Genomic DNA, 27,052 nt, shown 5'->3' on the forward strand with positions numbered 1-27,052 from the left:
GGGTTCTCCTCCGTCCAGCTCAGGGGCAGAATGCATTGCCAGGAACTTCTCTCTGTGGAGGCAGGACCCATGTCCCTAGCCCAGGGCCTCGTCTCCTGGAGCCCTCTGTGGGGCAGACTCTGCTCTGGCTGGAGCTGAGCGACCTGGAAGGCAGATGGAGCACACGGCAGGAATTGAGTTGGGCCTTGGGCCAGGCCTCTGGCACCCCAACGAGGGGCCTCCACGCCTGCTTCGAGAAGGCCCGGGGCTTGCCTCTTGCATTCTGTCTGTGCATCCCATCAGTTCAGCTGGGACTGCAGAGTGGGAGGGGCTCTGGGTTGGTGGTGTCCTTTCTGTGGGAGGGTGCTGTGGTCTGGGGCGAGGGCCAAGTGGTACCCTAGGTGACACCCCAGTCAAGCCCACCATAGATTCCGAATGATTTTGGGGTTGGTAGGATGAGGCCAGGGCCATGCAAGGTCAGGGAGGGGTGATGGGCAGCAGAGGGAGGGGCCGACCGAACTGTGCGAGGGTAGGAAGAGGAACAGGAGGCTGTCATGGAAGGGGGGCACCAGAGAAGGGGACGGCGCAGTGGCCTTGCTACGAGGGAAGGAGGATGTTAGGCCGAGCGCCCCCGCGAGACCTATTGTGGCTGGAGACTCCATGAGTGGTCACAGCGTGGCTCCTGTGTCTCCAGGCACTGCTCGCCGCCCACCGACCTGTGGCTGTGGAGATCTGTGCGGTGGGGGGCGGGGGTTCGTGCTCGTGGCTCTGACAAGACAAGCGGCCAGAGCGGCCGAAGTGACCAGCAAGAGGGGTGGAGTCGGGACAGCAGGGTGATGCACACAGTGAAGGACAGGCAGGCTAGACACTGGGCAAGCAGGCCCCGTGAGCCCATGGTGTCCTCAGACTGATGGGCTAGGAGTGGCCCATCCCACTTTAGGAGCAGGTTCCTCCTGGAGGACCGCTGAGGGACCCCAGCCCAGCCCACAGGGCAGCAACCACCTCACCCACAGAGGGTATGCTGCTGTCCCCCCCCGCCCCGAGCCACAGGCAGCTGGCAGCCTCGGCCCTCCCTGGCGTCAGGCCTCCCCTCCCCGGTCTTGGGGGCTCTGGGGCTGGGATCTGGTCCTCAGGGCTCTGCTAAGCCTTCCAGGGAGAACGAGCTGCCTGGCCTCAGCAGCCATGAGGCCAAGGTACAAGCCTGTCCTGGGGCATGGGCAGGACACAGAGGGTGAGCATGGGGCCATGGAAGAGTAGACCCAGTCCCCAAAAACTTTCCCCAAGGCTATGTCACCTTAGCTACTGTCCCCGGAATCCTCACGAGGCCGAACGCACCTGACCCCTGGAGACGTGGTCAGTGGGAGTGGCCCTGTGCCTCCTAGGCTCTCTCAGTCTCTTCCCATGATGGCCCCGCCTGCACGACATCTGGACGCTGCCCATGTGCGGTCTCCCACTCCGTGTCTCTTATCTGCTGCCCCCTTCTCCTGTTCCAGAAACATCGCCAGGAGACCCGCAGGGCGGATAAGTCGGACAAGTGGGCGAAGATGCTACGCAACTGGGACCACTATGGGCCTAGTGAGAAGGTGGGTGCCACATGCCCACAGAAGGCATCTGTCCCATTGGCGTTGGGGGTAAAGCCCACTGCCTCCCCTGGACCCTGACCCCCTGGGAGTGCCCCTGTCTGGGCACCAGCCTCTCCAGCCCCAAGCAGGCAGTGGAGGGAGCAACGGGTCAGGGCCCCAGTCCCCTCCTCTTCGTGGCATATGGGGCCTAGCTAGAGGGAGTCCCAGCCTCTCAGGGGATGCCCCAAGAGCCAAGACCAGAAGCTTCCGGATGCCTCGCGATCCCTGGGCTTGGTGGGGCAGCCCTGGTTCTTGGTCCCAGCACAGCCTTGTCTCCTGCAGATGTGTCTGCTCGTTTATCAAGGGGTCCCTCGCCAGGTGAGGGGTCAGGTGTGGGCCCTCTTGCTCCATATTGAGAAGGTGAAGTCCACCCAACAGAGGCACTATGAGATAAGCCCTTGCACCCTTAGCTGAGGCGTGGTCCTTGGAGGAGGGCAGGGCAGAAGCCGAGGGATCGTTCACAGGGCGGCTCAGGACACTTTCTGCTTCGAGGGAAGTTGGTGGCAGTTGGGGTTCTGTGTGGTGACGCTGGCTCCTCCTCCCCAGTTCTGCCCCCAGAAAATTAAGGGGTGGGTTCAGCTCTTCTCCAAGGGCATCAGGCAAATCCGACGGGATGTGAACTGGAACTACCGGAACCATGTCATGTTGGGGGACTGCTATGGCGTCAGGTGAGGCTGGGGGATAAGCAGGCTCTGGGGACCCGGGGCTACTCGGGGGGTCAGGCACGAACCAGGGAGCTTCTGAGCGGGAGATGCGGGGTCACTGAGGAGAGGGGAGGAATGGCCGACAAGTGGGCAAAGATGCTATGCCACTGTGACCACTGTGGCCCAGCGAGAAGTTGGGTGCCTTGTGCCCACAGATGGCATCTGGCCCATTGGCATTGGGGGTAAAGCCCCTGCCTCCCCCAGACCGCAACCCCATGGGAGTGGCCCTGTCTGGGGTGAGTCTGCTGGCAGAGCCCCAGCCTCTCCAGGCCCAAGTGGGCGGCGGAGGGAGCAATGGGTCCGGGCCCCAGTCCCCTCCTCTTTGTGGCAAAGCGGCATAGCTAGAGGGAGACCCAGCCTCTCGGGGGATGCCCCGAGACCCAAAACCAGAAGCTTGGAGATGCCTCGCGATCCCCGGGCTCAGTGGGGCGGCCCTAGTTCTGGGTCGCAGCACTGCCTTGATTCCTTCGGATGCGTCCTCGAGTGTAACAAGGGGTCCCTCGCCAGGTCAGGGGTCAGGTGTGGGCCCTCCTCCTCCATATTGAGAAGGTAAAGTCCACCCAACAGGGGATCTACGAATTAAGTCCTTGCGCCCTAAGTGGAGACGTGGCCCTTGGAGGAGACCTGGGTAGGAGCTGAGGCCACCCTGTGGGGAGAGGCGAGCTCGGGGCCCAGTAGGACAGGGCTCGGTGCGGAGGAGGGGAAGACCCGCGGGCTGACCCTCGGGAGTGTCCTGGGCTTCCAGGGCTGCTGAGTATGATCCCTGATGCAGGTGTCCCAGGCAGGATGGGCTCCTGTGGGGGCCTCACCTCAGAGACCAGGGAAGGAAGGACATGTCCTCAACAAGTCACGCGGCGGCTCGGGATGCTCCCTGCTTCAGGGGCAGTTGGTGGCAGTTGGGGTTCTGTGCTCTGATGCTGGTTCCTCCTCACTGGTTCTGCCCCCAGAAAATGAAGGATCGGGCCCAGCTCTCCTCCAGGTATATCAGGCAAATCGACCTGGATGTGAACCGGACCTTCCGGAACCACGTCATGTTGGCAGAACGCTATGGCATCAGGTGAGGCTCGGGGACAAGCAGGGCTCTGGGGGCACAGGAGTTCTTTGGAGGGTCAGGTGTGACACAGGGGATTCTGGGTGGGGGACATGAGGTCACTGAGGAGAGGGAAGGAGTAGCAGCAAACATGGTCCAGCCACATGGTGAACATGAGCGAGAGGACCCAGGGGTCACTTCCTTCCCCCCTGGGGTTGCCGTGATGGGGAGGGCTCCAGGCCAGGGATCTCAGGGAAGCCATGTGAGCAGACCCATAAAGTAGGCGTGGAGCTGGTATAGGGGAGCCAGGCTGGGGTGGGGTCGTGGGTGGGGGAACTATGGGGAGCTGGGGGCCTGGCAGCACAGACTCGGCTGGGTGAGGACACACATGGACGAATAAGGGGCTCACAGTCAAGGGGACAGCCCGCTGGGTGTTTTTCTGCGTGGACTGGCATTGTATTTTCTACAGTGGACACTGTTTATAACGATAGCCAGGACCATGAATCCCCAAATGCCACCGGGCCCCGCCCCGGGGCCCGTGCTCACCACCTGCATCCCCCGCCACAAGTGTCCACCCCCTGCGCCTCGCTGATGACCAAGGTCCCCTGGGGCTGTACTCTGCTCCCAGGGGCTCTCATGCAGTTTGGTCAGACAAGAGCCACCCATCCTGCTCTCCCTGTCCCCAGGCAGCGAGCCATGTTCCATGTCCTCTGAGTGTATTGGTGTACTACCCTGTGAGTGTCCCTGCCGCCAGCCCTCCTGCCCTGCAGGTGCCCTTTGTCTCCAGGATTCCTGAGCAGGGTGGACCCCTAGTTGGGACTCCAGTTCTCACGGTGCCAGAGAAGCAAGCGAGGGGCCCAGCACCCTAGGACTGACACCGGGCTGGGATTCCAACCTCAGTGAGAGGGATGGATGACCCCTGAGTCCCTGAACGCTGGGTACCCGGTGGCTATGGCCTGCACAGCTGTGGTGCTATGGCTCGGGGCTGGGTCCTGAAGAGCCGGTGGGAGGATTGGGACCTGGGTGGGGAGGGTGGTTATCCATGTCCTGACTTCCCCCTAGCAAGGTGGCCCCATTCCATGGGGTCTGGCTCTTGCAGGAGGTGGGCTACTGTCTGGGGATGAGCGACATTGTGGGACTCCTCCTGATGTTCCTGGGTGAGGAAGATGCCTTCTGGGCCCTGACCTGGCTGATGAACTAGGAGACCCACGCTATGCACGGTAGGGGCCTGCAGGGCATCTGGGCAGGACCTGGAACTCAGGACTCCCTTCCTGCAGGGCGGCCGCAGCAGAGGGGCAGCCTGGGACCCCCAGCCAGCCCGCTTCCCCACTGGCAAAGGGCACGGCCTCCTCAGGGCGTCTGTAGCCATGGCCACTGGTCCTAGCGTTTGCAGTTCATTGTCCCATTCCCAAGGGGCCTTGAACCTCCTGTCTGGCTGCCACCTTTCCTGCCGGGTCCCTCTGGCAGCACACGGCCTGACGAAGCCTGGGTGGTGGCATCTCCCACTTCTTGCAAGAGGTGTGCTGGGTCCATCGGGCTTGCAGCACAGCCTGGCCACCCACTCAGCTGGCTGCAGGGGAACATCCGACCCAGTCAGGGGGATGTCAGGGACTGGGCAGTGGGGAGGCCTTCACCCTGTGGAGCCCCCCTTGGGCCACCCTGAGACTGTTCCTCTGACACCCGCTCTGGACACAGACCCCCTTTTTGCTCACCCTGTATCTGTGGGATGCCTACATGCTGGCTGGAGAGTGTGTCCTCACAGGTATGGCCTACACCGTCCTCAGGCTGCACCCCAGTAAGGGACTGCGTGGGAAACGACGGGTGCCCCATGCAGGTGTGGGGGTTGGGGAGACGGCCCCCGCTCCCAGGAACGAGGAGCAGGCAGACCTTGGTGGAGGGACACAGGCCGGCAGGTGGCTTCAGGCCCCACTGCAGAGGAGCAGCAGGCATGGGGCCTTTCCTGCCCGGCTCTTCCTATGGTGCTCTTGGGAACAGCGGGACGCCTCACTGCTGTCTCTGGGCAGGATCCTGGGATGGTGGGGAGGCATCCCTCTGCTCTGACTCACAGCATTGCCAGATCACCCCCAGAAGTAGAGATGACACGAGCCCCACCACAACCAAAAGGAAGACTGAGGAATGGAGTCCCCATGGTCTTGGGCAGTCCTGAGTTCTGCTCCAAAGCTGGTCAAGTGCTTGAGGAACTCTGTGTGTCTGCCTGCGTCCTGGGCATGCCCCATGGATCTACGACTCCCACTGAGGGCAGCGCTGGGGATCACAGGTCACCCAAGCCTGGGGACAGCAGGGACAAGCCGGTGGGTTCCACCACCCTTCCACACCGCAGGAGGCAGGAGTCACCAGAGCATTGTCTCCAGCGGTCCCCTTGCAGCCCTGGGGCTATGGCTGTGGCCAGGCAGATGTGTCGGGACCCTGTCCGGGAACCCGGACGCTGCACCCCGGCTCAGGTCCACCGGCCTCATCACCTGCCTCTCAGGGCTCCAAACTCGTGAAAGGTGCCCACACCCGCAGTCAGCACAGTCGCCAAGTGGGGGACGCTAGCGCCCAGGCCTCTGTGGGACTTCCACCTTCCTCTGAAGGAGAAGCTGGTGTCCATCCCCGGGGAAGACTCCCACTCTTGGTTCTGAGCCCCCGTTGACTGCAGATATTCAATAAATTGTTGTTATGATCCAACACAAAGCAGGCCTGTCCTGTGGCGCCCAGACCGTCTGCTAGACACGCCAGACAGACACTCAGACAGAACAGGGGGGCTCTTCCCAGGCCGCCTCCCCAGTCCACGCAGGGCTCCCCGCAGAGGGGCCTCCAGGCAGACAACGCTGAGGGACCCGGGGCTCTTCCCATATCGGCCAGATGCCAGTGTCCAGTCCCTGAAATAATGGACTGAGACTGAGCCTGTGCCCTCTCCTGTGGCCAGGAGAGGTTGGGAGCAGTGTGACAGGTGGGTGCCGGTGGCCTCAGGTCACCACAGTCTGTGCGAAGCTCCTCCTTCTCCCTCTCTGCCAAGGTTCCCACACAAGGGGCGCCGTGTCTTACTCACTACTCAGCCCCACGCCTGCCCCCACCAGGCAGCTTGCTCCTCAGGAGGTCGTTACCCCACTCCTCCACAGGGCATACCTGGGGTCTGGCTCCCGGCTTGAACATCCAGTGTCCCACTACCGTCTGGGCAATGGCCTTGTCCCCACCAACCCATGAATGGGGCAGGAACAACAAGGAGCACGGGAAGCTCTGGGGACCTAGGGACCAGGACCCCAAGTTCGCCCTTAGGGCCCGCCTCAGGGCATCTCTGTCCAGGGAGCTCCCCTTGTCCCTGGAGCTCCCCCTGTCCCTGGAGCATGTTCAGACTCAACCCTGAGTGCCGGCATTCTCCACCACCCCGAGGTCCAGGGACACTTAAAGCACTAGGGTCCCTGGGGTTGCAGGGCACCTGGAGTGTTGGAGAGGGTCCTGGAGCTGGAGTGAGAGCCAGTGTGGCTTCCCTTTGTGGGAGGAGAGGGGACGGGGAGCACTGCTGGCTGGCAGGGCCAGGGCAGGGCAGGGCATGATGGGTCCCTGGCTTCCCGTGAGGTTGGGAACCTGATCATCTGGCCTGGCTTGGCCCAGGCCTCTATGAAGGGGATGCCATCTCTGCGAGCAAGGTCCTGCCCCACCTGAACTGCACAGAGCTCACAGCCAGAGGATGGGCTCTCTTGGCCAGGGAAAGGGACCGACACGGGGTGCGGAGGCACTTGTCTTGGGAGGGTCTTGCTGTGTTCCTAAGCGATGGGCGAGGCGATCTGAAGATCTAAGGGGCTTCGGACACCATTCCTGACTGGGCGGCCTCCGGTTGAGTGGGTGGAGGAGGGCTCCAAAGGGCGAGGGAAGGGAAGGTGTGTAGCAGCAGGACAAGGTCGTCATACACAGAAAAAGAGAGGTTTTGGAGTGAGGTCACCTTCTGCGAAGCCATCCAGTGCTGTGTTTTTGTTTGCTGGGGGAGTTTTGATCCCTCGTTTCCATTTTTCTTTTGGTGGTTGTGGTTCTGTTCAGGTTTTCTCTTTCTTCTTTGCTTTCAGTTTTGGTCGTTTCAGTGTTTCTAGGGGTGCCTCCATTTCTTCCAGATTGCCTCATTGTTGGCCAATTGTTGCTCATCTTATGTTCGTAGGATTGCTTGTATTTCTTTGACATCGGTTGTGAACTCTTGTCTCTCCATCATGATTTTATCGATGTAGGTCCTCTTCTTGCCTTTTTGGTACATCCGGCTACGGTTCTATTGGTCGTATGAGTTCTTCAAGGAATCAGCTCTTGGCTTCGTTGTCTGTTGTTCTGTTCTTTTGGTTTCTGTTTATTGATGTTTGTTCTAATCTTTATGAATTCTCTGTCCTGCTGGAATTCAGGTTGATTTGTGCTTCTTTCTCTGGCTCCTTTAGGTGGAAGGTGAGGTTGTATATTTAGACTTTCCTTATTTCTTCTGAAAACCTTGTATCCCTCTGCACTTCCCTGTGAGGACTGTCCTTGCTGCATCCCAAATGTTTGAAGAAATCTGTTGTCCTTTTCGTTTCCATAAATTTTTTAATGCTCCTTTCTTTTTCCAGTGAGGACTGAGTTTTGGGGTGTGAGCTGTAGCCCACGGACTCTCCCAGGCTGGGCTTCGGGTCTCCCGATCACTTCTGTGGGGCCAAAAGAGGCACGACGCACAATGAAGCTTCCCCGAGACCGTGGGCTCATTGGGTTGGGTCTCATGGGGGACACAAGGTGTGTGGACTCGAACACCGGTCTCCCTTGTCCTGACCTTGGGCTTCGGACCTCCTCCCACCTTGGTCTTGGGCCAGATTAGCCTCTGCTCCTTGGTGCCCTCTTTATGGGAAACGGAAAATTCTCTACATATTAGAGTGGAGCAGAGCATCCCCTCTGCTAAGGGGATGCCTGCCTTCGTCATCCGTCTCTCCCTTCCCGTTGCAAGGCCCGTCGTGCTGTGGGTGTAAGCCTTAGCCTGTCCAGACTGATCATTTGGTTCCTGGGGCAATGCTGGAGCCCTCAGGGTTTGGGCTTGAGCTCTCTTTCTGAACCAGGCTTTGCTCTGGACAACTTCATGGTGTCTTGCAGATGAATGTCTGTGGCATCCTCGTTGAACCCCACAGGGCAATGTGAGTGGGGCGGGTGAGGCTCAGCCAGGGTCCCAGTGTTCAGGGTTGTCTTCATGGAGGGCAGGACCAGACCTGGGAAGTAGAGGGGCATGCCTGTCTTGAGCTGCAGGAGACTCAGGTCACATGCATGCGGCCTCCGTGACCGCTGTCTTCCCAACACATCCTGGGTGGCTGGGGGGCTCAGCCTAGGGGGCCTCTGACTCATGTTTTAAGCTCAGCTCGTGATCTTAGGGTTGTGGAGTCCAGCGCTGCTTTGAGATTCACGCTCACCCTGGCGTCTGCTGACATCCTCTCTCCATCTCCCTCTGCCCCTCTCACTCATGCTCTCTCTCTCAAATAAAAATAGAGTTTAAAAATGTCGGCCGTTGGCCCAGGATAGCTGACCTCTAATGGTACAGTCACAGGAGCAGGAGCCGGGACAGATGCCTTCAGCAGCCCTGACACCCTGTTGCCTGCCTCTGGCCCCGGGTCTGGACTCGCCGCGTCCTGTGATCCATCTCCCTTCAGCAAAGCTTGTCCCTGGGTGTTCCGATCTCTGTGTGCTTGGGAAAATGCCTGAGGTACTTCATGGGCACCACCTGTCACATGGACTTCTTTTGGCAGTCTACCAAATCCTGCCCTGATTTGTTTCTGTAGAACTGTGAGCCAAGAATGCTTTTCCATTGTTAAATGGCTAGACATTGGGGCACCTGGGTGGCTCAGTGGGTTAAAGCCTCTGCTTCGGCTCAGGTCATGATCCCGGGGTCCAGGGATTGAGCCCCGCATCGGGCTTTCTGCTTCAGCAGGGAGCCTGCTTCCTCCTCTCACTCTCTCTGCCTGTATCTCTCCTGCTTGTGATCTCTGTCTGTCAAATAAATAAATAAATAATTAAAAAAAAACCCCGGTAGGTTTAAAAAAAATAATAAATATACGGCTAGACATTACAAAAAAAATAATAACCCTTGACAGTGAAAATTACATGAAATTCAAATATCAGGTTTAGTGAATGAGGTTTTCACTCATCATGTGTCATCTGTGCCTGCTTTTGGCTGCAACAGCGGAGCCGCGAGGAGCACACTTTTGGGTGGGGTGGGCGTCTTTTTGGTGTTACCGTTAGGCATTCTGATAAGTAGGTTGGGGACAAACGGTGTCTCCTTTGGGGACAGAGGAAAGGACAGGAAGCTCTGGGACCAGATGAGGTCAGAACACAGGGACATGGTTTAAAGAGAAAAGAACAGAATGCCAAGGAGAGTGTCCTGGAAGACACTGGCCATGGAGGTGTCTTCCTCCAGGGAAGAAGAAAGGAGAGGGGCTGAAGAAGTCCAAGGGACAAACTAAGGAATGCTGGGAATCGTGGGAGGGAAAGCTCAGAAATATGGCGTCCAAAGGCAGAAGCCTAAGCCTTCTAGCAGCAGGAGAGTCACGGTGAGGATCCCATGCCCCGTAGAGAATTCCCGCCAGGGTTAGCTGCCTCAAACAATTCCCATTTGTCACTTTGTTGTCACCTTGCAGTCCTGGAGGCCCCCGATCTGTGCGAGGTCTCACTAGGCTACGTTCCCTGGGAGGCCTGCGTTCTTTCTGGAGGCTCTAGGGGCGGACGTGTTCCCTTGCCTTATCAATAGCCTCTGGAGGTTGCCAGCATCCCCGGTCTCCTGGAGTCCACCGTCTTCAGAGCCAACAATACATGACGTGAGCCTCAGTTGCCATGATTCCGTCCTTCGAAGCCTCGTCCTTACAAGGACCCCGTGTTTCCATGGAGGGCCCACCTGGGCAATTCAGGACCACCTCCCTCTTTCATGCCCAGCTGATACGCAACCTTCATTCCCTCTTGCCAACCTAATATAGTCACTGATTCCAGGGATTAGGAGAGTGGCTCTGAGAGTGGACACTGCTATCCACCTGCTCTTCCCGTCCATCATGGCGGTCATGGCCCCTTGTGGGTTGGTGGGAAACTGAATCGTCATTTGCCTTGTCCGTTTGTCCATCAGGAAAAACTCCTTCTTATGGGGGCAGTCTTTGGAGAAGGAGAGAAGCGTGTCCCTCTGCTTGGGCCTACATCTCGGGCACAACCTGATTCCTGTTGTGGGAGCCTTGCTGTCACTGTGGGAAGCTGAGGGGAAGGTTCAGTGCAGGCTTTGCCGGCCCAGAGCCTGTGGCTGCACCCTGAGGAGAGTCCTCCTGGGACAGGAGGGTGAGCCCGCCCAGAGCCCGTGCCTGGACCAGGGCGTGTGGGAGGGCTGTGTGTTGCTTGGGGACTCACCTTCCACTCTTCCTGCCTCTCAGACACCTCCTGGTCCTCTGTGGGGTGCCCCCGGGCTGCAGCTAACTGGTTCAGGGATGGGCGTTATGACCCAGCAAGGAGACACAGGCACTGATTTCCTGCTGGATTCAAACCAGGGACTTGGCAAGGCAGAGGCCATAGGGCCCTGATGTGGTCATGAAGGGAGCCAGCAGAGGCAGAGGAGCTGAGCAGGGGAGGGGGTGGAGAGGCCCAAGTTCTAAGGACAGGGGCATCCCCTGGATCCAGCCAGACCTGAAGCCAGTCAGAGCCCTGTACTATCCTCCATGTTAACCAATAAATTCCTCTCCTTGCTTACAAGTTTCTTTTCTTAGGGAATGCATCTGGGCAGGGAGATCAGCAGAGACCCCTGACTGCCCCCTCCCCAGCACTGGGTGGGGGTACTGAGAGTGTGTGAGGCCCACCCCATCTCAGCTTCACTCTGTTGCAGGGAGGCTGTGATCCCCTGGTGCTTATGGCCCACAGAGAGGATTTGTGGAACCGAGAGGGATTTGGAGGGGATGGACAAGGGAGGCTCTTCGTCCCACCACATATGTAGTGTCTGCTCCCAGAAACGACATTCTCTTTATTGGAGCCTTTCTTGAAGGCACTCGAATAGAGAGATCCCTCTCCCATGAGATAGGAAACAAGAGGCTGGTGTGGTCTTCCAGCCCAGGTTGCTGGGCCCCCAACCACGGTCCACAGTGAGGCCCATGTAGCACACGGCAGCCTCGCGGGAGGGACCCCCTGTGCAGGAGTACCATCAGTCCACCCCGTCCATATCCTGCTGGCCTCTGCTCTTAAGCTGGACAACCTAGATGGAGAGGTCACGGGAGTGTCCACATGGTCAGAACCCAGCGGTTCTCCCTGAATGAGGTGGCAGTCACCGGACTGGATAAGCAGAGTGAGCTGACCCCATGATCCCGAGGGTGCGGGAAGGACACGGAGCACTTGCACTGGACGAGTCTTGGCGACGGTGCCTGTCGCATGAGACCACAATGGACTGTATCTCTGCCCATGTGTGTCTTCTGAGGGGCCCACCCGGACCTGGGGTTTGCTAGACTCCCTGAGTCCTAATGTCAGCCAGGCAGGCAGAATCTGTCCTCAGCCTATGCGTTGCTTAGGGGTGGGGCAAGAGCAGGCCCAGTGGGTCCCGGCATTAGGATCAGGCGGCTCAGACCTCCACATCAAAGAAGGCATATGGTAGCTCACTCTTAAAGACGTGAAGGCGGTTCCCAGGGGCTACAGCGTGGAGGGGGACGACGTGGGTACCTTATGGGTGGGCTGACATGTTGGTCAGAGCATAGCATGAACGGCCGTCCCAGCATAGCCCTATGAGGGGGGTGTCTACAAAGGACAGCAGGGAGGGGACGTTCGTGAGGTGGATAGAGCTACGGGCATGGGGTCCGCATTGTGCGGAAGAAGACGTGGTCTGCGATAAGGAGGAACGTGGACTCGGGCAGTGGCACACAGCATGGTTGGGAGACCCAGCCGTCACTGGTCAGGACGGGCTCAGACCTCCCAACGATGAAGGTTTGGGTCACCCTCCTGGGGAAGCAGCCATTAGACAGAGACACACAGAGTGGTGGATGACAGATGACGAATATTCATTATGGCCTTGGGGAGTGGGCCCTGAACCCCGGGGACAGTCTTCAGCCCTGCAGACAAGTGTCCCTTTGGCCGCTTCTGTGAAGTGTTGGCTCTAGCCACCCTTCTTATGGAGTTCTGGTGGCTCTGACTAGTGCAGGGGCGGACGGGCTCAGACGCCTCTCATGCCCCCATCTTCCCGCCATCACAGCTGGTCCCAGGTGCAAACTGAGTCTTTATGGAATCTGCCTAGCCTCCTGTTTGTGCTTCTCTGAGACCATGACTTGGGAAGCAGGAAGGAGCCCGTGGGCACACGTAGACAGCCTTCGTGCTTGGGTTAGGGAGGGTTAATGCCCCGCACGGGGTGCTCGAGGGACAGATGGTTAATTGGTGAATAAGTCCCCTTTTCTGTCCCACCTTGGGTGGACAGCTCTGAGAGACTTTCGAAGGTTCTCGTGGGTCCGTCCTAGCTGCACACGCGGTGGCCACTCAACCTCCCCCATGCCGCCATCTTGTTGACTCGCAGCCCCTCCCCCTCTCCCTGCCTCCAGGGACCTACTCCCAGATAAACTTCTCCCACCAAGTTCCTTGTCTCAGGGTTTGCTCTCAAGGGGGACCCAGGTGAACACACCCTCCACTGCACAGTGGAGTCTCTGTGCCAGGTGTGAGAACCTGCTCCTGCCACGTTGCCGTCAAGCAACAAAAGAATCCCTGGGTCTTGAGGAGCTATTTCCCCTTTGCATCCTGGTGTGACATTCAGACACAGTGGGTGGGTGGTGAGCCTTGGTTTCTGCCCCTTGTCAGCCCCGTGGCCTTCCAGTGTCCCAAGAAGCCAGCGGGGGGCCGGGCCACAGATGCGACCCCAGAAGTGGCGTGTCCTCTCAGACTCCAGTCTTCACACGCCTAGGGAGAAGCTGTCCTAAATGGCCTCGCCGAGAGCTGGCCCGTGGAGACGGCAGGCTGATGTTTCTGAAGTGCCCCCCGACACTGGCGTGGATGTTCAGTTCTGGAAATGCTAAGCGGTGAGTCAGAAATGTTGACAAAAGCTTTAGTTGTAAAACAATGGAACGTTCTTTTTAAAAAAAAAAAAGAAGAAAGAGAAACATCCTTTCAAGTACACGGCTGTGTTTCCTGGAACTTTGGGGGCATTCCAAGGACATGGGAAACAACGAAGAAGGGTCCCATGAAGCGATGGCCCTAAGGGAAGGGCCGCTTTCGGAGCCTGTAGCTTCTGCACCCACTCTCAGAGCGGCTGGGCCCCCGTTGGTTCTGTGCATGAGGACAGGGTGTGGCAGTGGCAGCTGCCGGGTTTGGGAGCTGGACCAGGGAGAGCCGCTCCTCTGGCTCCACTGCTTGGAGCCTTCCAGGAACCCCGGACCCGCCTTGTGTCACACCCGCTGGGGGTCTCCCTGGGAAGACTGCTATCTCTTTGGGCCTCCCGCGGCTCACGGTTCCCCCAGGAAATTCTCTGGGGCCTGAGGGTCAAGCCGTCTCTGCCGCTGGCTCTCATTCTCCAGCCGTTGTGTCTGGCTTTCCCACCATCAGCCATCAGGACAGGTCACCTGGGGCACCGACCCCTCCCCGCCCTGCGCAGAGCCTCCTTCCAGAGCATCCAACTTGGGCGGGGAAAACCTGTGTGTCTCGGCAGGTGTGTTTCCTCTCTGATGTCACAAAGCCCTGAATATGGCAAACGAGTAGCTTCTGGGGGTCATTAACGTCAAGCTCAGTGAAAAAATGAGTTTTTCTGTGCTTCTTTTTAATGACCTATCCCTTCTCATATATACATCCCTGCCCTTCCCTCCCTTTCTCCCATCCTCGGGGAACTTCCCCAACGTGGGCTTTCTATCTGCTTCATTTCCTTTTCTTCCTTGTGAATGGGAGAAACCCGTGAACAGAGGCCCACCATGAAACAATGGCCCCTTGGCCACACCGAGACCTGCAGCTCCTCAGGAGAGGCCCCCTCCCCGGACAGAGCCATCCAGAACCCCGCCTTGTTGCCTGCAGAACCGCATGGGGTGGGGGAGGGAGAATCCACGGGCGTCCGCGGGTTATCCCCTCTCCCCATCCTTGGCGGCGGCGTGCTCCTCTGGGCGCCCAGCTCTTCTGTACTTTCCCGCACCAAGGTCTTGTAGGTTGGGTGTCGAGATCCTTCAAGTCTTCCAACGGGTTTGTCCCAAAGTATTGGATTGTTTCAGAATTTACTCCTTCGTATTATAAACAAAGTTCCTTCTAAACTTCACGTTGCGGTTGTCTATGGAGAATATCCAGGGACCTTGCTCCATCCACACGTTCGCGATAACAGATCCTTTGCCCAGGTTTGGAGCTTTTGCACGTAGGGTCAGGTTTTCTGCATGTCATGAGTTTGCTTTATCCCTGCCATCTTACGCCTCTCTTTCTTGTTCTCTCCTGTGCTTGTCAGCCTTTCTAAGAAATGCAGAATGCGGCATCCTTGTGTTGATCATTAACTCAAGGAGAAAGTTTTTTCATTTTAAAGATTTTTTAAAAATTTTAACAGACAGAGATCCCAAGTAGAGAGAGGGGCAGGAAGGGGGTGGGGGAAGCAGGCTCCCCGCAAAGCAGGGTGTCCGATGTGGTGCTCAATCCGAGGACCCTGGGATCATGACCTGAGCCAAAGGCAGAGGCCTAACCCACTGGGCCACCCAGGAGCCCCACCAAATAGTAAGGGTTCCAATGAAGCATGATGGCTGTGGGTTTTCATATCAGATGAAGAAAGGTCCATTCGATTTTGAGTTTGCTGAGGGCTTTTATCATCCACTGAGATTGAATTTTATCAAATTTTATCATGTATTGAGATGATCCTATGAGTTTTGTCTTTTATTCTATTCATGTCTTGAATGACTTTGATTAATATTTTGGCGACCTCTTTCTTGAGATAGCATTTACCATATCGTATAATTTACCCATTGGGAGGGTCCAATTCAGGGGTTTTTGGTGCAGTCCCAGTCCCAGAGTTATATGAAAGAGACCACCATCAGTGGAGCATGAGTGTCACCCCAGAGAGAAACCTGGACCCTTTAGCTGTCAGTCCCAATCTCAGTCTCTCCCTGCCGTCAGCCTCAAGCATCAACGAATCTCCTTTCTGTGTCTATCGATTTGCCTGTTTTGGACATTTCATACAAACATAAGCACGCAATAGGAAGGCTTCTGTGTCCACCTCTGGAAAAGCTTGTTAGTGTTTAAATAGCTTCCATGAGCTTGATGTCTTGATGATTGTAGGAGCTTTATCCTAGGAGATGAATCATTTCCATGATCTCAGGGCTATACCGCTGGTCCCTAGTTTTCTGGTACCCAGCCCTAGCGTGGTGGGGGCGAGAGTGTTCCAAACTACAGGGGTTTCATGAAAGAACGCAGATGAGAGACATGGGTGGTTTGCATCTCCACAGGGAGTTGCAGGATACTTGTTTTCTGCTTCTGGGAACTGGATGACCCTGGGAGGAACAGAACGTCTCCAGGTGTGCAAGGCCCTGAGAGTCAAAGCCTCATGAAATATAGAAAGCACAGAACATGACTAATAACTTCTCTTCCCCCCGAGGTCCAAACCCCATGCCTGGTCTCTCCTGCCTGCACTGGGGCCCTCTTTACCTGGCTCAGGGACAGAGGGCAGGAAGGGACCCCATGGTCTCTACCTGTCCAGGTGAGCCTGAGGAGCCTGTTCCTCCGTCCCCGCCCCTTGGTGGCCACACCCACGTCCTGGTGGGCTGCACCGTTCTCAGTTGACAATCTCTATTTGGAACCCTCCAAAAAGGGAAATGGGGTCCAGGGCTACCCCCACCCACCCAGCCCTCTCCCCAATATATAGACACGGTTGTGAAGGCCAAGGTCTCTCCAGTTACACTGAGTATGAAGACATTTGCAAAGACACAGAATGAGACATTCTTCTCACTCAATTCCCTTTCATTTTTAAAAAGATTTTATGTATTTCTTTGACAGAGAGAGAGAGAACAAGCAGGAGTTGTGGCAGAGGGAGGAGGAGAAGCAGGCCCTGCACTGAGCAGGGAACCCTGGGATCAAGACGTGAGCTGAAGGCCAATGCTCAACCCACTTAGCCACCCAGGCACCACTCTCAAAGTCCCTCTGAAAAGCAAATGGAGTTATTTTGTAAAAATATATTCCATCTTAACATGGAATGGGCTGTGGGAGAAGGAGAGATAACAAGCTTCTGGGACAAACAGAAACTAAATGGATTTGCAAACACCAAACCAGCCCTACAGGAAATATTAAAAGGGGTCCTCTGAGCAAAACAGAGCCTAAATTGAACAGACCAGAAAGGAACAGAGACAATATACAGTAACAGTCAGCATACAGGAAATCCAATGGCACAAAATTCATCTCTCTTAATAGTTACCCTGAATGTAAATGGGCTCAGTGCCCCAACCAAAAGACACAAAGTATCAGAACGGATTAAAAAAATAAGATCCATCAGTAGGTGGTCTGCAAGAAACTCATTTTCGACCCCAAGACACCTGGAGATTTATAGTGAGGGGTTAGGAAGCAATTTACCCTGCTAATAGACATCAAAAGGAAGCTGGGGTGGCAATCCTTATGTCAGATAAATTAGATTTTCAACCAAAGACTATAACGAGAGATGAGGGAAGGACACTCTATCCTACTCTTCTTCCAAGAAGAAGATCTCCCAATTTTAAATATCTGTGCCCCTAACAGGGGAGCAGCCAACTATACACATCAATGAAGAACACTATCAAAGAAACATACTGACAATAAACGATAGCAGTACGGGACTTTAACACCCCTCTCAGGGAAATGGATAGATCATCTAAGCCAAAGATGAACAAAGAAATAAAGGCGTTCAATGACACCCTGGACCAGATGGACATCACAGATATATTCAGAACATTCCATCCGAAAGCAGCAGCGTACACATTCTTCTCTAGGGCACATGGAACCTTCTCCAGAATAGATCACATCCTGGGTCACCAATCAGGTCTCAACCAGTACCAAGGGACTGGGGTCATCCCTTGCATAGTTTTAGACAGTAATATTCTGAAACTAGATTTCAACCACAAGAGGAACGTTGGAAAGAACTCAAACACTAGAGGCTAAAGACCATCCTTTAGTAAGAATGAATGGGTCAACCGGGAACGTAAAGAATTTAAAAAATTTCATGGAAACAAATGAAAGTGAAAACACAAGTGTTTAAAACCTCTGGGACACAGCAAAGGCGGTCTTGAGAGGACAGTATAGTGCAATACAAGCCTTTGTCAAGAAACAGGTAAGTTCCCCAATACGCAACCTCATCCTACACCTCAAGGAGCTGGAGAAAGAACAGAAAAGATAACCTCAACCCAGCAGGAGAAGATAAATAATCAAGATTAGAGCGGACAACAAGGAAATAGAGACCAAAACCAAACCAAAACAAAACAATAGAACAAGTCAACAAAACTAGGAGCTTGTTCTTTGAAAGAATTAGTAAGATTGATAAACCCCTGCCAGACTTACCCAGAAGAAGTGAGAAAGGACCCAAATTAATAAAATCAAAGAAATACAAACCATTCTAAGAACATATTGTGAGCAACGCTACGCCACCAATGAGACAAGCTGGAAGAAATGGATGCATTCTTAGCGACATAGAAACTACCACAACTGAGCCAGGAAGAAACAGAAAACCGGAAGAGACCCGTAACCAGTAAGGAGATGGAGATCTCCAAACAAACAGGAGCCCAGGGCCAGACGACTCCCTGGGGAACTCTACCAAACATTTAAAGAAGAATTAATTCCTACTCTCCTGAAAGTGTTCCAAAAAATAGAAATGGAAGGAAATCTACCAAACTCATTTTATGAAGCCAACATTACCTTGATCCCCAAACTGTACAAAGACCCCATCAAAAAAAAAAAAAAATTACAGGCAGGACAAGACCTCACCTACAGCTGTGGCATCCCCTCCATGGAGATCTTGACCAAGATGGGCCAGGTGAGCCAGCTCCAACCCACACTGCAAGGCAGGGACCTGCACCGCCCCGCCCCACCCCACCCCTGCCAGCAAGCAGGGCTCCCTGCCACCTCTCCTCAGACACAGGGCAGCCACACTGGCTCTGACTCCATCTCTAGGACCCTCTCTGACACCACTCCGGGACCCCCGGGACCCAGCGGCCCCTAGCGCTGTAAGTGTCCCTGGATGGCGGAATGATAGAGAAGTGCGGGGCTCAGAGTCTGGGCTGACCCAGCTCCAGGGAGAAGGGAATGTCCCTGGACAGAGCTGCCCTGAGACAGACCCGAGCAGCGACCTTGGGGCCCTGGTCCCTAGGTCCCCAGAGAGCCCTGTGGGCCCTTGTTGTCCCTGTCCCTTTCGTGGTCCTGTGCGGACAAGGTCGGTAGGTCGGATGGGAGTGGGACACGGGTGTTCAAGCCGGCAGCCAGACCCAGGGCCCGCACTGTGTGTGTGGGTGTGGGCAGCACCTCCTGAGGATTGAGCTGCGTGGTGGACGCAGGCCTGAGGCTGCAGAGTGAGCAGAGCCCGGCGCTCCTTGTGTGGGAGCCTGGTGGGCAGAGGAAAGAAGGACGAGCTTTGCACAGACTGTGGTGACCTGAGGCCAGCGGCACCTTGCAGTCACTCTGCTGCCAGCCCCATCCTGGCCCTTTGGGCACAGGCTGGGTCGCAGTGTATTATTTCAGAGTCTGGATGCTGGCGTCAAACCGAGATGGGTAGGGCCCCGGGTCCCTCACCGTTGTCTGCCTGGAGGCCCCTCTGCGGGGAGCCCTGCCGGGACTGGGGAGGCGGCCTGGGCCGAGCCACCCTCTTCTGTCTGAGTGTCTGTCTGGCGCGTCTCGCAGAGAGTCTGGGCTCCATAAGTCAGGCCGGCTTTGTGTCTACCACGACAACACTTTATTGAATGTCAGCACTCAAGAAGGGCTCAGAACCATGGGTGCCAGCCTTCCCCTGGGAACAGAGACCTGCTTCTCCTTCAGGGACAGGAGGAAATTGCACGGAGGCTTGAGCGCTGGTGTCCCCCACTTGTCTCTTCCACTTGTGCTGAGTGCAGGTGTCAGAATGTTTCCCGAGCTTGGGGTTTTGAGAGGCAGGTGCTAGGATGATGACCTGAGCAGGGATGCAGCGTCGGGGTTCCGGACTGGGTCCTGACACGTCTGCCTGGCCTCGGCCACTGCCCCGTGGCTGCCAGGTGATCGCTGGAGTCCTGGGCTCTGGTGGCCCTTCCCTCTCCTGAGGGGGAGGGGAGGGCGGAGCCCACTGCACTTCCTTGTGCGCCCAGGCTGGGGTGACCTGTGGTGGGAGTCATGCACCCGTGGGGCACGCCCAGTCCCCAGAGGACACAGTGTGTTCTTTGTGGATTTCACCAGCTTTAGGTCAGAACTCAGGACTGCCCAAGGCCATGAGTCCTCAGACCCCTCAGTTCTCCTTCTGGTCTTTGTGGGGGTGGGGAGCTTGTGTCGTCTCTGCTCCCCCGGGCCTGGGGTCAGGCCAGCAGAGGTCCCTCTAGGTCAGTGACTTGTACCTCCTGGCGGGGGTGCGATCTTCTAAAAAGTCCAGAGTGAGGAGGCAGGGCACCGTGCTGGCTGCCCAGAGCCTCTCAGCCCCCAAGCTCTTCTCCAGAGGCCTTCGGGAATCGACGTTGGGCATCGAGGAAGCGGTCAGCGGGGCCCAGGCGTGTGCAGGGCCCTGGGGCTGCGGGATCTGCACTGGCCCGCAGGTGTCTCGGCTGGGCCGGTCCAAGCGCACACAGGGGCAGGAGCTGCGGAGGCCCCAGGTCAGGAATGGTGTCCCGGGCCGTACAGCGTCCTACTTCCTGGGTTGGGGAGACCTCATCCCAGGAGACCCAGACACATTTTGGGGCCTGGACTGGGTTGTGGCCACAGGTGTGGCTTTGGCAGTGGCTGAAGGAAAAGGGGCCCACGGTTGTGGCCTCAAGGCCATGTCCACAGGCCCGCTGCACATATCCCCCTGGTGTCCTGGGAGGTTGGGGAGGGACTGCATTGCTGCCGGGGCAGCTGTGACAGAACTGGGGTGCCAGGGGCTCCCGGCCGTAGGGTTGCAGCCAAGGGCTGCGTAGACCTTCCTTCCCGCAGCGGCTGCTCGGCCTTGATCATGGCCTGGCGTGGAAGGGGTCCCGGCTCCTCAGCGTGTCTGGCTGGGCCTGGGGAGGCCAGCCCGTCTGCTCCGGAGAGCATCTCCAGGGTAGGAGAGAGGAAGAGGGCCATTGGGGCTGGGGACCCCGGCTCCTGTCCAAAGGGCATCTTGGGGAGCTCCTCAGGGCCGGCTGCAAAGAGGCAGACTGGGTCAGCGTCTCCAGTAGGCTGCTCGTGCCTAGCAGGCTGTGCCCCCAGGCTGTGCTCCCGGCTCCCTGGGTGTCCACCCTGGCCTGCCCCTCACAGTTAATCCAGGCTGTGCATGCCCTGCCCCCACAGGGAGCACCACAATGCACGGGCCGGGCCTGGGTTCCCCGAGGTTGGAGCAGAAGAACAGAGGGACAGAGACACAGAGGAGGGCCCCCGGGGACTGGGTCCACTGTGAGCTGCCCCAGGAGGGTGAGGCGGGAGGGGCCGGGGACCGGAGCACACCTGGCGGGGGCAGGTAGCACTTCCTCCGTCGGAGATGGGCCATGGAGGCCCGAAGGTGTCTGAGGACGGCCTCATCCTCCAGGGCCCAGGGCTGGGCCAGGGTGTCTTGAAGGAAGCCCTGCAGCCCTTCCAGGGGCAGCTTCAGGAGGGGTTCTGGGCAACGGGTGTGAGTCAGAGCAGAGGGGCGCCTCCCCACCATCCCAGGATCCTGCCCGGGGACAGCGGTTGGGCGTCCCGCTGTTCCCAGGAGCACCACGGGCAGAGCCTCGCAGGAGAGGCCCCGTGGCCCCTGCTCCTCTGTAGGGCAGCCCCCAAGCTACCAGCCAGCCAGTGTCCCTCCACCAAGGCCAGCTCTGCTCCTCATTCCTGGGAGGAGTGGGCCATCTCCCCAGTCCCCGAAACCTGCATCAGACACCCCTGGGCTCCCGAGTGGTCCCTTACTGCGGTGTAGCCTGAGGATGGTGTAGGCCATAGCTGTGAGGACGCGCTCTCCGTCCAGGATGTAGTCGTCCCAGAGCTTCAGGGTGAGCGCGATTGGGGTCTGCGGGTGAGCGGGTGTGGGGGGAGAGCCTCAGTTAGGCCCATTGGTTCTCCGCCTGTGTGAAGGCCTCCTGTCTGCCCTGCCCCTGCCATCCCGTCCCCCTGGCTGCGTCGGACGGGGCTCTACAACCCGTCCCGTGGGTGTCCTCCTCCTGGGGAAGATGGGCTTTAGACGACCTTGGGCGGGAATGGACTGGCCAGTACGACACCCAGAAATGCAGGGCCACAGACTCTGCCCCACTCTCGGTGCCCGATGGGACTGCAGGTTGGCTGTAGGTTGGCCGCAGAATGGGCCGAGGGCCCGTCTGCTCCCAGGCTGACCTGGCCTTCCTGGGGAGGCGGAGACAGACAGCGCCGGTTCCCGGAACCTCCTCCAGGGGCCCCGTTCGAGTCTGCACGATGGGTCTGGACCGTGAGCCTCAGGCTCAGGGCCTTTGTGATCGGTCCTGGCTGGTCTGGAGCGCGAGGCTGATCTCGGGCTTTCCCTGGGCCCAGGGCCAGGAGCAGGTCAGAAACTAGGTTTGCCTGAGGGTCTTACCCGGCCGATGAAACATTGTAGAAACCACTTGGTGGTTTACAGCCCCGCGCTCAACCCTTGCTCGTGCTGGCAGAAGGACACAAGGTGCTCGGGGCCCAGCCGGTGGCCTCACACAACCCGCGCAGCCAGGTGGACACACCCCTCGTCCCCACTCAGCCCCGAGGGCACCCTGGGCCTAGCAGGAGACAGAGCAGGACACCGGGCTCTGGGCAGCATGGGCAGGGTTCTGCGGATCCCATACCCCTGCCCTGGGTGGAGAGGGCTGGGCCTCCCGGGAGCGTCTACTCACCAGGTGTTTCTTCAGGCCTTTGAGCTCCTTCTCCATGATGATGTCATGATGACGCTGGAAATGGGCCAGCTTTGGGAATCCCGGAGCGAAGAACCCCGAGAAGGCCCCAGGCACCCCCACCATCAGAGTCTTGTCCCCCACTAGGTGGGGGGTGACTCTGCCAGGGGGCTCCGCTCCCATGCCCTGACTGGAGTGTGTGGCCATAGCCCTCCCAGCCCTGGCTGCGCCCGCTGGTCCACAACCACAGCAGAGCCGTACAGGTCTGGGGGCCGTGCCAGAGGTCCCTCTTCCTCACAGAGACCCAGGTGAGTGCGTGGCCTGGAGGAGCACCAGGCTCGTCAGACCCAGCACACTTCCTGTGATCGGTACAGCAGGGACAAGGGGGTCACCAGCCCTGAGGGGCAGAATGAGGCTCCCACGGGGAGGGTGATGGCCTGGGCTTGGGTGCTGGACTGAGGGTCCAGGGAGCGGGACATGCCACCATTAGGTCTTCTTCTGGCCGTGGCCTGCCGGGGGACCCTGCGGGTAAGCTGGCTGCCAGACAGGGTGCTGAAGGCCCCGTGGGAAGGCGAGAACGGTCTGCAAACGCTGGGGGCAGAGGCCATGGCTACATACGCCCTGAGGAGGCTGTGTCCTTTGCCAGTGGGGAGGCGGGCTGGCTGTGGTCCCAGCCGCCCCACTGCTTTGCTGCCCTGGAGGGAGAAAGTCCTGAGTTGCAGGTCCCGCCCAGGTGCTCTGCAGGCCACCTACCTTGCAAGGCGTGCCTCTTCAAGCTCATCAGCTGGGCCAGGGCCCAGAAGGCGTCTTCCTCACCCAGGAACATCAGGAGGAGTCCCACAATGTCACTCATCCCCTGACAGTAGCCCACCTCCTGCAAGAGCCAGACCCCATGGAATGGGGCCACCTTGCTGGGGGAAGGTCATGACAAGGGAACTGCCCGCCCCACCCAGGTCCCCATCCTCCCACGGGCTCTTCAGGACCCAGCCCCGATCGTTAGCACCAGAGCGGTGCAGGCCAGAGCCCCCGGGCACCCAGCGCTCAGGGACTCAGGGGCCTTCCCTCCCCCGCACTGAGGTCTGCACCCCAGCCCGGCCTCAGTCCTAGGGTATAGGGCCCCTTGCTTGCGTCTCTGGGGCCATGGGAACTGGAGTCCCAACTAGGAGTCCCGCCTGCTCAGGCAACCTGGAGACAAAGGGCACCTGCGGGGCAGGAGGGCTGGCGGCAGGGACACTCACAGGGTTGTAGACCGAATAGGCCAGGAGGACGTGGAACAGGGCTCGCTGCCTGGGGACGGGGAGAGCAGGGTGGGTGGCTCTTGTCTGACCGAGCCGCCTGGGAGCTCCCCCACCCCTGAGCAGAGTGCAGCCCCAGGGGACCCGCGGTTCAGCCAGGCTTGTGGGGGGACTCTTGCGGAGAGGCATGGGGCTGGTGAGTATGGGAACTGGGTCGGGGCTGGGTGGTATTTGGCGGTTCACGGTCCTGGCTATCTTTACACTGTCCACTGTGGAAAATACAATGCCAGTCCATGCAGAAACACACCCAGCGGGCTGTCCCCTTGAGCGGGTGCCCCTAGTCCATCCATGTGTGTCCTCGCCCGCCCGAGTCTGTGCTGCCAGTCTCCCAGCTCCCCGTAGTGCCCCCTGCCACGACCCCACGCTCTGGCTCGGCTCCCCTCCTACGTGCTCCACGCCAACCTTTGGGTTCCGCTCAAATGGATCCCCGCCAGGCCCTGGCTCCATGCCCTCCCCATCGCAGCAGCCCCGGGGTGCGGGTAGGGACCCCTGGGTCCTCCCTCCCACGTTCACCATGTGGCTGAGACCACATTTGCTGCCATTCCTCTCCCTCTCCTCAGCAACCCTGTGTCCTTCACTCAGAAGCCCCCTGGTTCGTGCCGGACCCCCCGAGGAGCTCCCATACCCCAGAGGCCTCTTGTCCCCCAGCCTCTCCGGATGCCATAGCGGTCCCGGAACATTTGTGGTTCCGGAAGGTCCGGTTCACGTCCAGGTCGATTTGTCTGATGTCTTTGCAGGATAGTTGGGCCTGCTCCTTCATTTTCTGGGGGCAGAACCGGGGAGGAGGAGCCAGCATCAGCACACAGATCCCCAACTGCCACCAACGGCCCCCGAAAGAGAGAGCGTCCCCTGCCGCCTTGGGCCGTGTCCTGAGGACACCTCCTTCTTTTCGTGGTCTCTGAGTCGGCCCCCTCCCCCAGGAGCCCACCGTGCCCAGGATGCCTGCATCAGGGATCGTGTGGGCAGGCCTGGGGTCTGAGGACACTACCAAGGGTCAGCCCTCAGGTCTTCCCCTCCCCCTCACGGAGCCCTGTCCTTCAGGACGGAGCGCCAGCCAGGGCCCTGACTAGCATTTCCCTGCGGGGTGTCTGTGGCTCTTGCCCAGGCCTCCTCCAAGGGCCACCTCTCTGCTGAGGGCGCAAGGGCTTACCTCATACAGCCCCTGGTGGGTGGACTTGACCTTTGGAATATCGAGCAGCAGAGCCCACACCTGACCCCTCACCTGGGGAGGGACCCCTTTATAGAGGCGCCGACGCATCTACAGGAGAGAAGGCAGTACCTGGACCCAGAACCAGGGAGGACCCAGAACCTGCCAGGCCTGGGAGCAAGAGGCATCCACAAGCTTTTGGCTTTGGCTCCGTGGCGTCCCCGAGAGGCTCGGTTTTCTTGGAGCTGGGCCCCGTCTCCCATGAGGAGGAGGGCACTGAGCCCTGAACCATTGCTTCCTCTGCTGCCGGCTTGGAACTAGAGAGGCTGGGGCTCTGCCAGAAGACTCTCCCCAGACAGGGGCACTCCCGTGGAGTCAGTGTCCGGGAGAGGTAGGGGGCTTTCCCCCCACCCCCATGGGACTGATGCCGTCTGCGGGCCCACAGCACCCACCTTCTCACCTGGCCCGTAGTGGTCCCAGTTTCGTAGCATTTTCACCCACTTGTCGGCCCTGCGGGTCTCCTGGCGATGTTGCTGGAACAGGAGAAGGGGGGCAGCGGATAAGCTGCGCGGAGCGGGATACCGGCCCATGTAGAGTGTCCAGAAGCCCTGGGGGCCGAGACTGTGCTGGGAACAGACTCAGAGGGGATTGAGAGGCAAAGGGCCATCCTGCGGACCGAGTCTCCGGGGCTGAGGCGCGTTCCTGGCCACGTGAGGATTCCTGGGACAGGGGCTTTGGTGACCTAGCCCTTGGGACAGCTTTGGGGACTGGGTCTGCTGTCACCGGCCCTATGCCCACCCACCGTGTCCTGCCCATGCCCCAGGAGAGGCTCGTACCTTGGCCTCTCGGGGGCTGAGGCCGGGCAGCTCCTTCTCCCTGGAAGGCAAGAAATACAGAGTCCTGAGCACCAGGCACCCCGCCCTGGAGCCCCAGACCTTGGAGGGGATGCTTGACCCCGGGAACCCGGGGCTGCCAGGTGCCTGTGGCTCAGGTGGAGGCAGTCGCATCCCGCCTGGGGCGTGAGAAGGTGGTTGCTGCCAGGTGGGCTGGGCTGGTGTCACTCAGCTGTCCCCCAGGAGGGACCTGCTCCTAAAGTGGGATGGACCACTCCTAGCCCTGTCACTGCTGCCTGGGTGGCCCCTGTGACCATCAGTCTGAGGACATCACAGGCTCACCGGGCCCACGTGCCCAGTGTCTGGCCTGCCACTCCTTCACTGTGTCCATCACGCTGCTGTCCCGACTCCACCCCTCTTGCTGGTCACTTCCGCCACTCCGGCCCCAGTCTTGTCAGAGCCACGGGTACGACCCCACCGTCCCACCTATGTCACTGGGCGGTGAGCAGGGTCTGAGGACCTGTGAGTAGCGTGGCGACCGAACGTGGAATCTCTGGCCACGGTGAGGACTCGCCGGGCCCCTCGGCCTAACAGACTCCATCCCTCGTAGCAAGGCCACTGTGCCATCCCCTGCCCTGGTTCCCCCCTCCTGGACAGCCTCCTGTCCCTCTCCGTGCCCCTCGCCCAGGTGTGTCAGCCCCTCCCTCTGCTGCCCATCACCCCTCCCTGACCTGGCCTTGTCCCTGGCATCAACCTGCCATCCCCCAGAAGCCTTTGGGAGCTGTGGCGGTCCTAGCCTGGGGATGTCACTGGGGGTACCCCTCCGCCCTCGCCCCAGACCACACCACCCTCCTTCGGAAAGGACGCCAGTATCCCAGAGCCCCTCACCCTCTGTAGTCCGAGCTGAACTGACTGGACATAGAGACAGAATGCAGGAGGCAGTCCCTGGGCTTCCCGGAAACAGGCGTGTATGCCTCTTGTTGGGGTGCCCAGGGGCCCAGCCCAAGTCCAAGCTCCATTCCTGCCATGATCTCGGTCTGCCTCCCGTGTCACCCAGCTCCAGCCAGAGCAGAGTCGGACCCTCAGAGGGCTGCAGGGAGCCAGGCCCTGAGCTAGGGATATGGGTCCTGCCTCCACAGAGAGAAGTTCCTGTCAATGCATTCTGCCCCTGAGCTGGACGGACGAGGGCCCCGGGACTCACAGCAGGAAGCCATGATGGTCCGTGAGCCTGCACAGCGAGAGGTCAGCACCTTCCTGGGCGTCCCCTTGAGACCCTGCTGGGCGTGCCTGAAACAGAGAGGGTCCGTGGTGGGGGTCCCATCCGAGCTAGCGGCAGGGGGAAAGGAGGGAGCAGAATGGCTCCTCTCACCCCTGCATCCTCAGGGAGCCCAGGACCCTCCGAAAAGGGGCAGCATGAGAGGCAGGCCCTTTCGGCTCTGGAGCAGGCTGACAGCGTGCCTGCGTCTGTCCGTGATGCCCCGCTTTGGTCTCCTCTACGGGACTGTGGCTCTGGTCCCTGCCTGGGGCATTCATGCTCTCCCTGCTG

General features: G+C 58.8%; 1 protein-coding gene across 1 annotated transcript in view; it reads right to left on the reverse strand.

The window, feature by feature from the left end:
* Positions 1-27,052, reverse strand: part of LOC309853295 (USP6 N-terminal-like protein) — a gene marked incomplete at both ends in the record, with an annotated part of 53,734 nt that overhangs the window by 23,065 nt on the left and 3,617 nt on the right. Inside the window, one exon of the mRNA XM_082711134.1 lies at positions 26,708-26,793. Within this exon, the coding sequence (XP_082567260.1) occupies positions 26,708-26,793 (86 nt within the window). The remainder of the gene's footprint in view (positions 1-26,707; positions 26,794-27,052) is intronic.

Source organism: Mustela nivalis, assembly GCF_964662115.1.
Source record: "Mustela nivalis genome assembly, chromosome: 18".
Lineage (NCBI taxonomy): Eukaryota > Metazoa > Chordata > Mammalia > Carnivora > Mustelidae > Mustela > Mustela nivalis.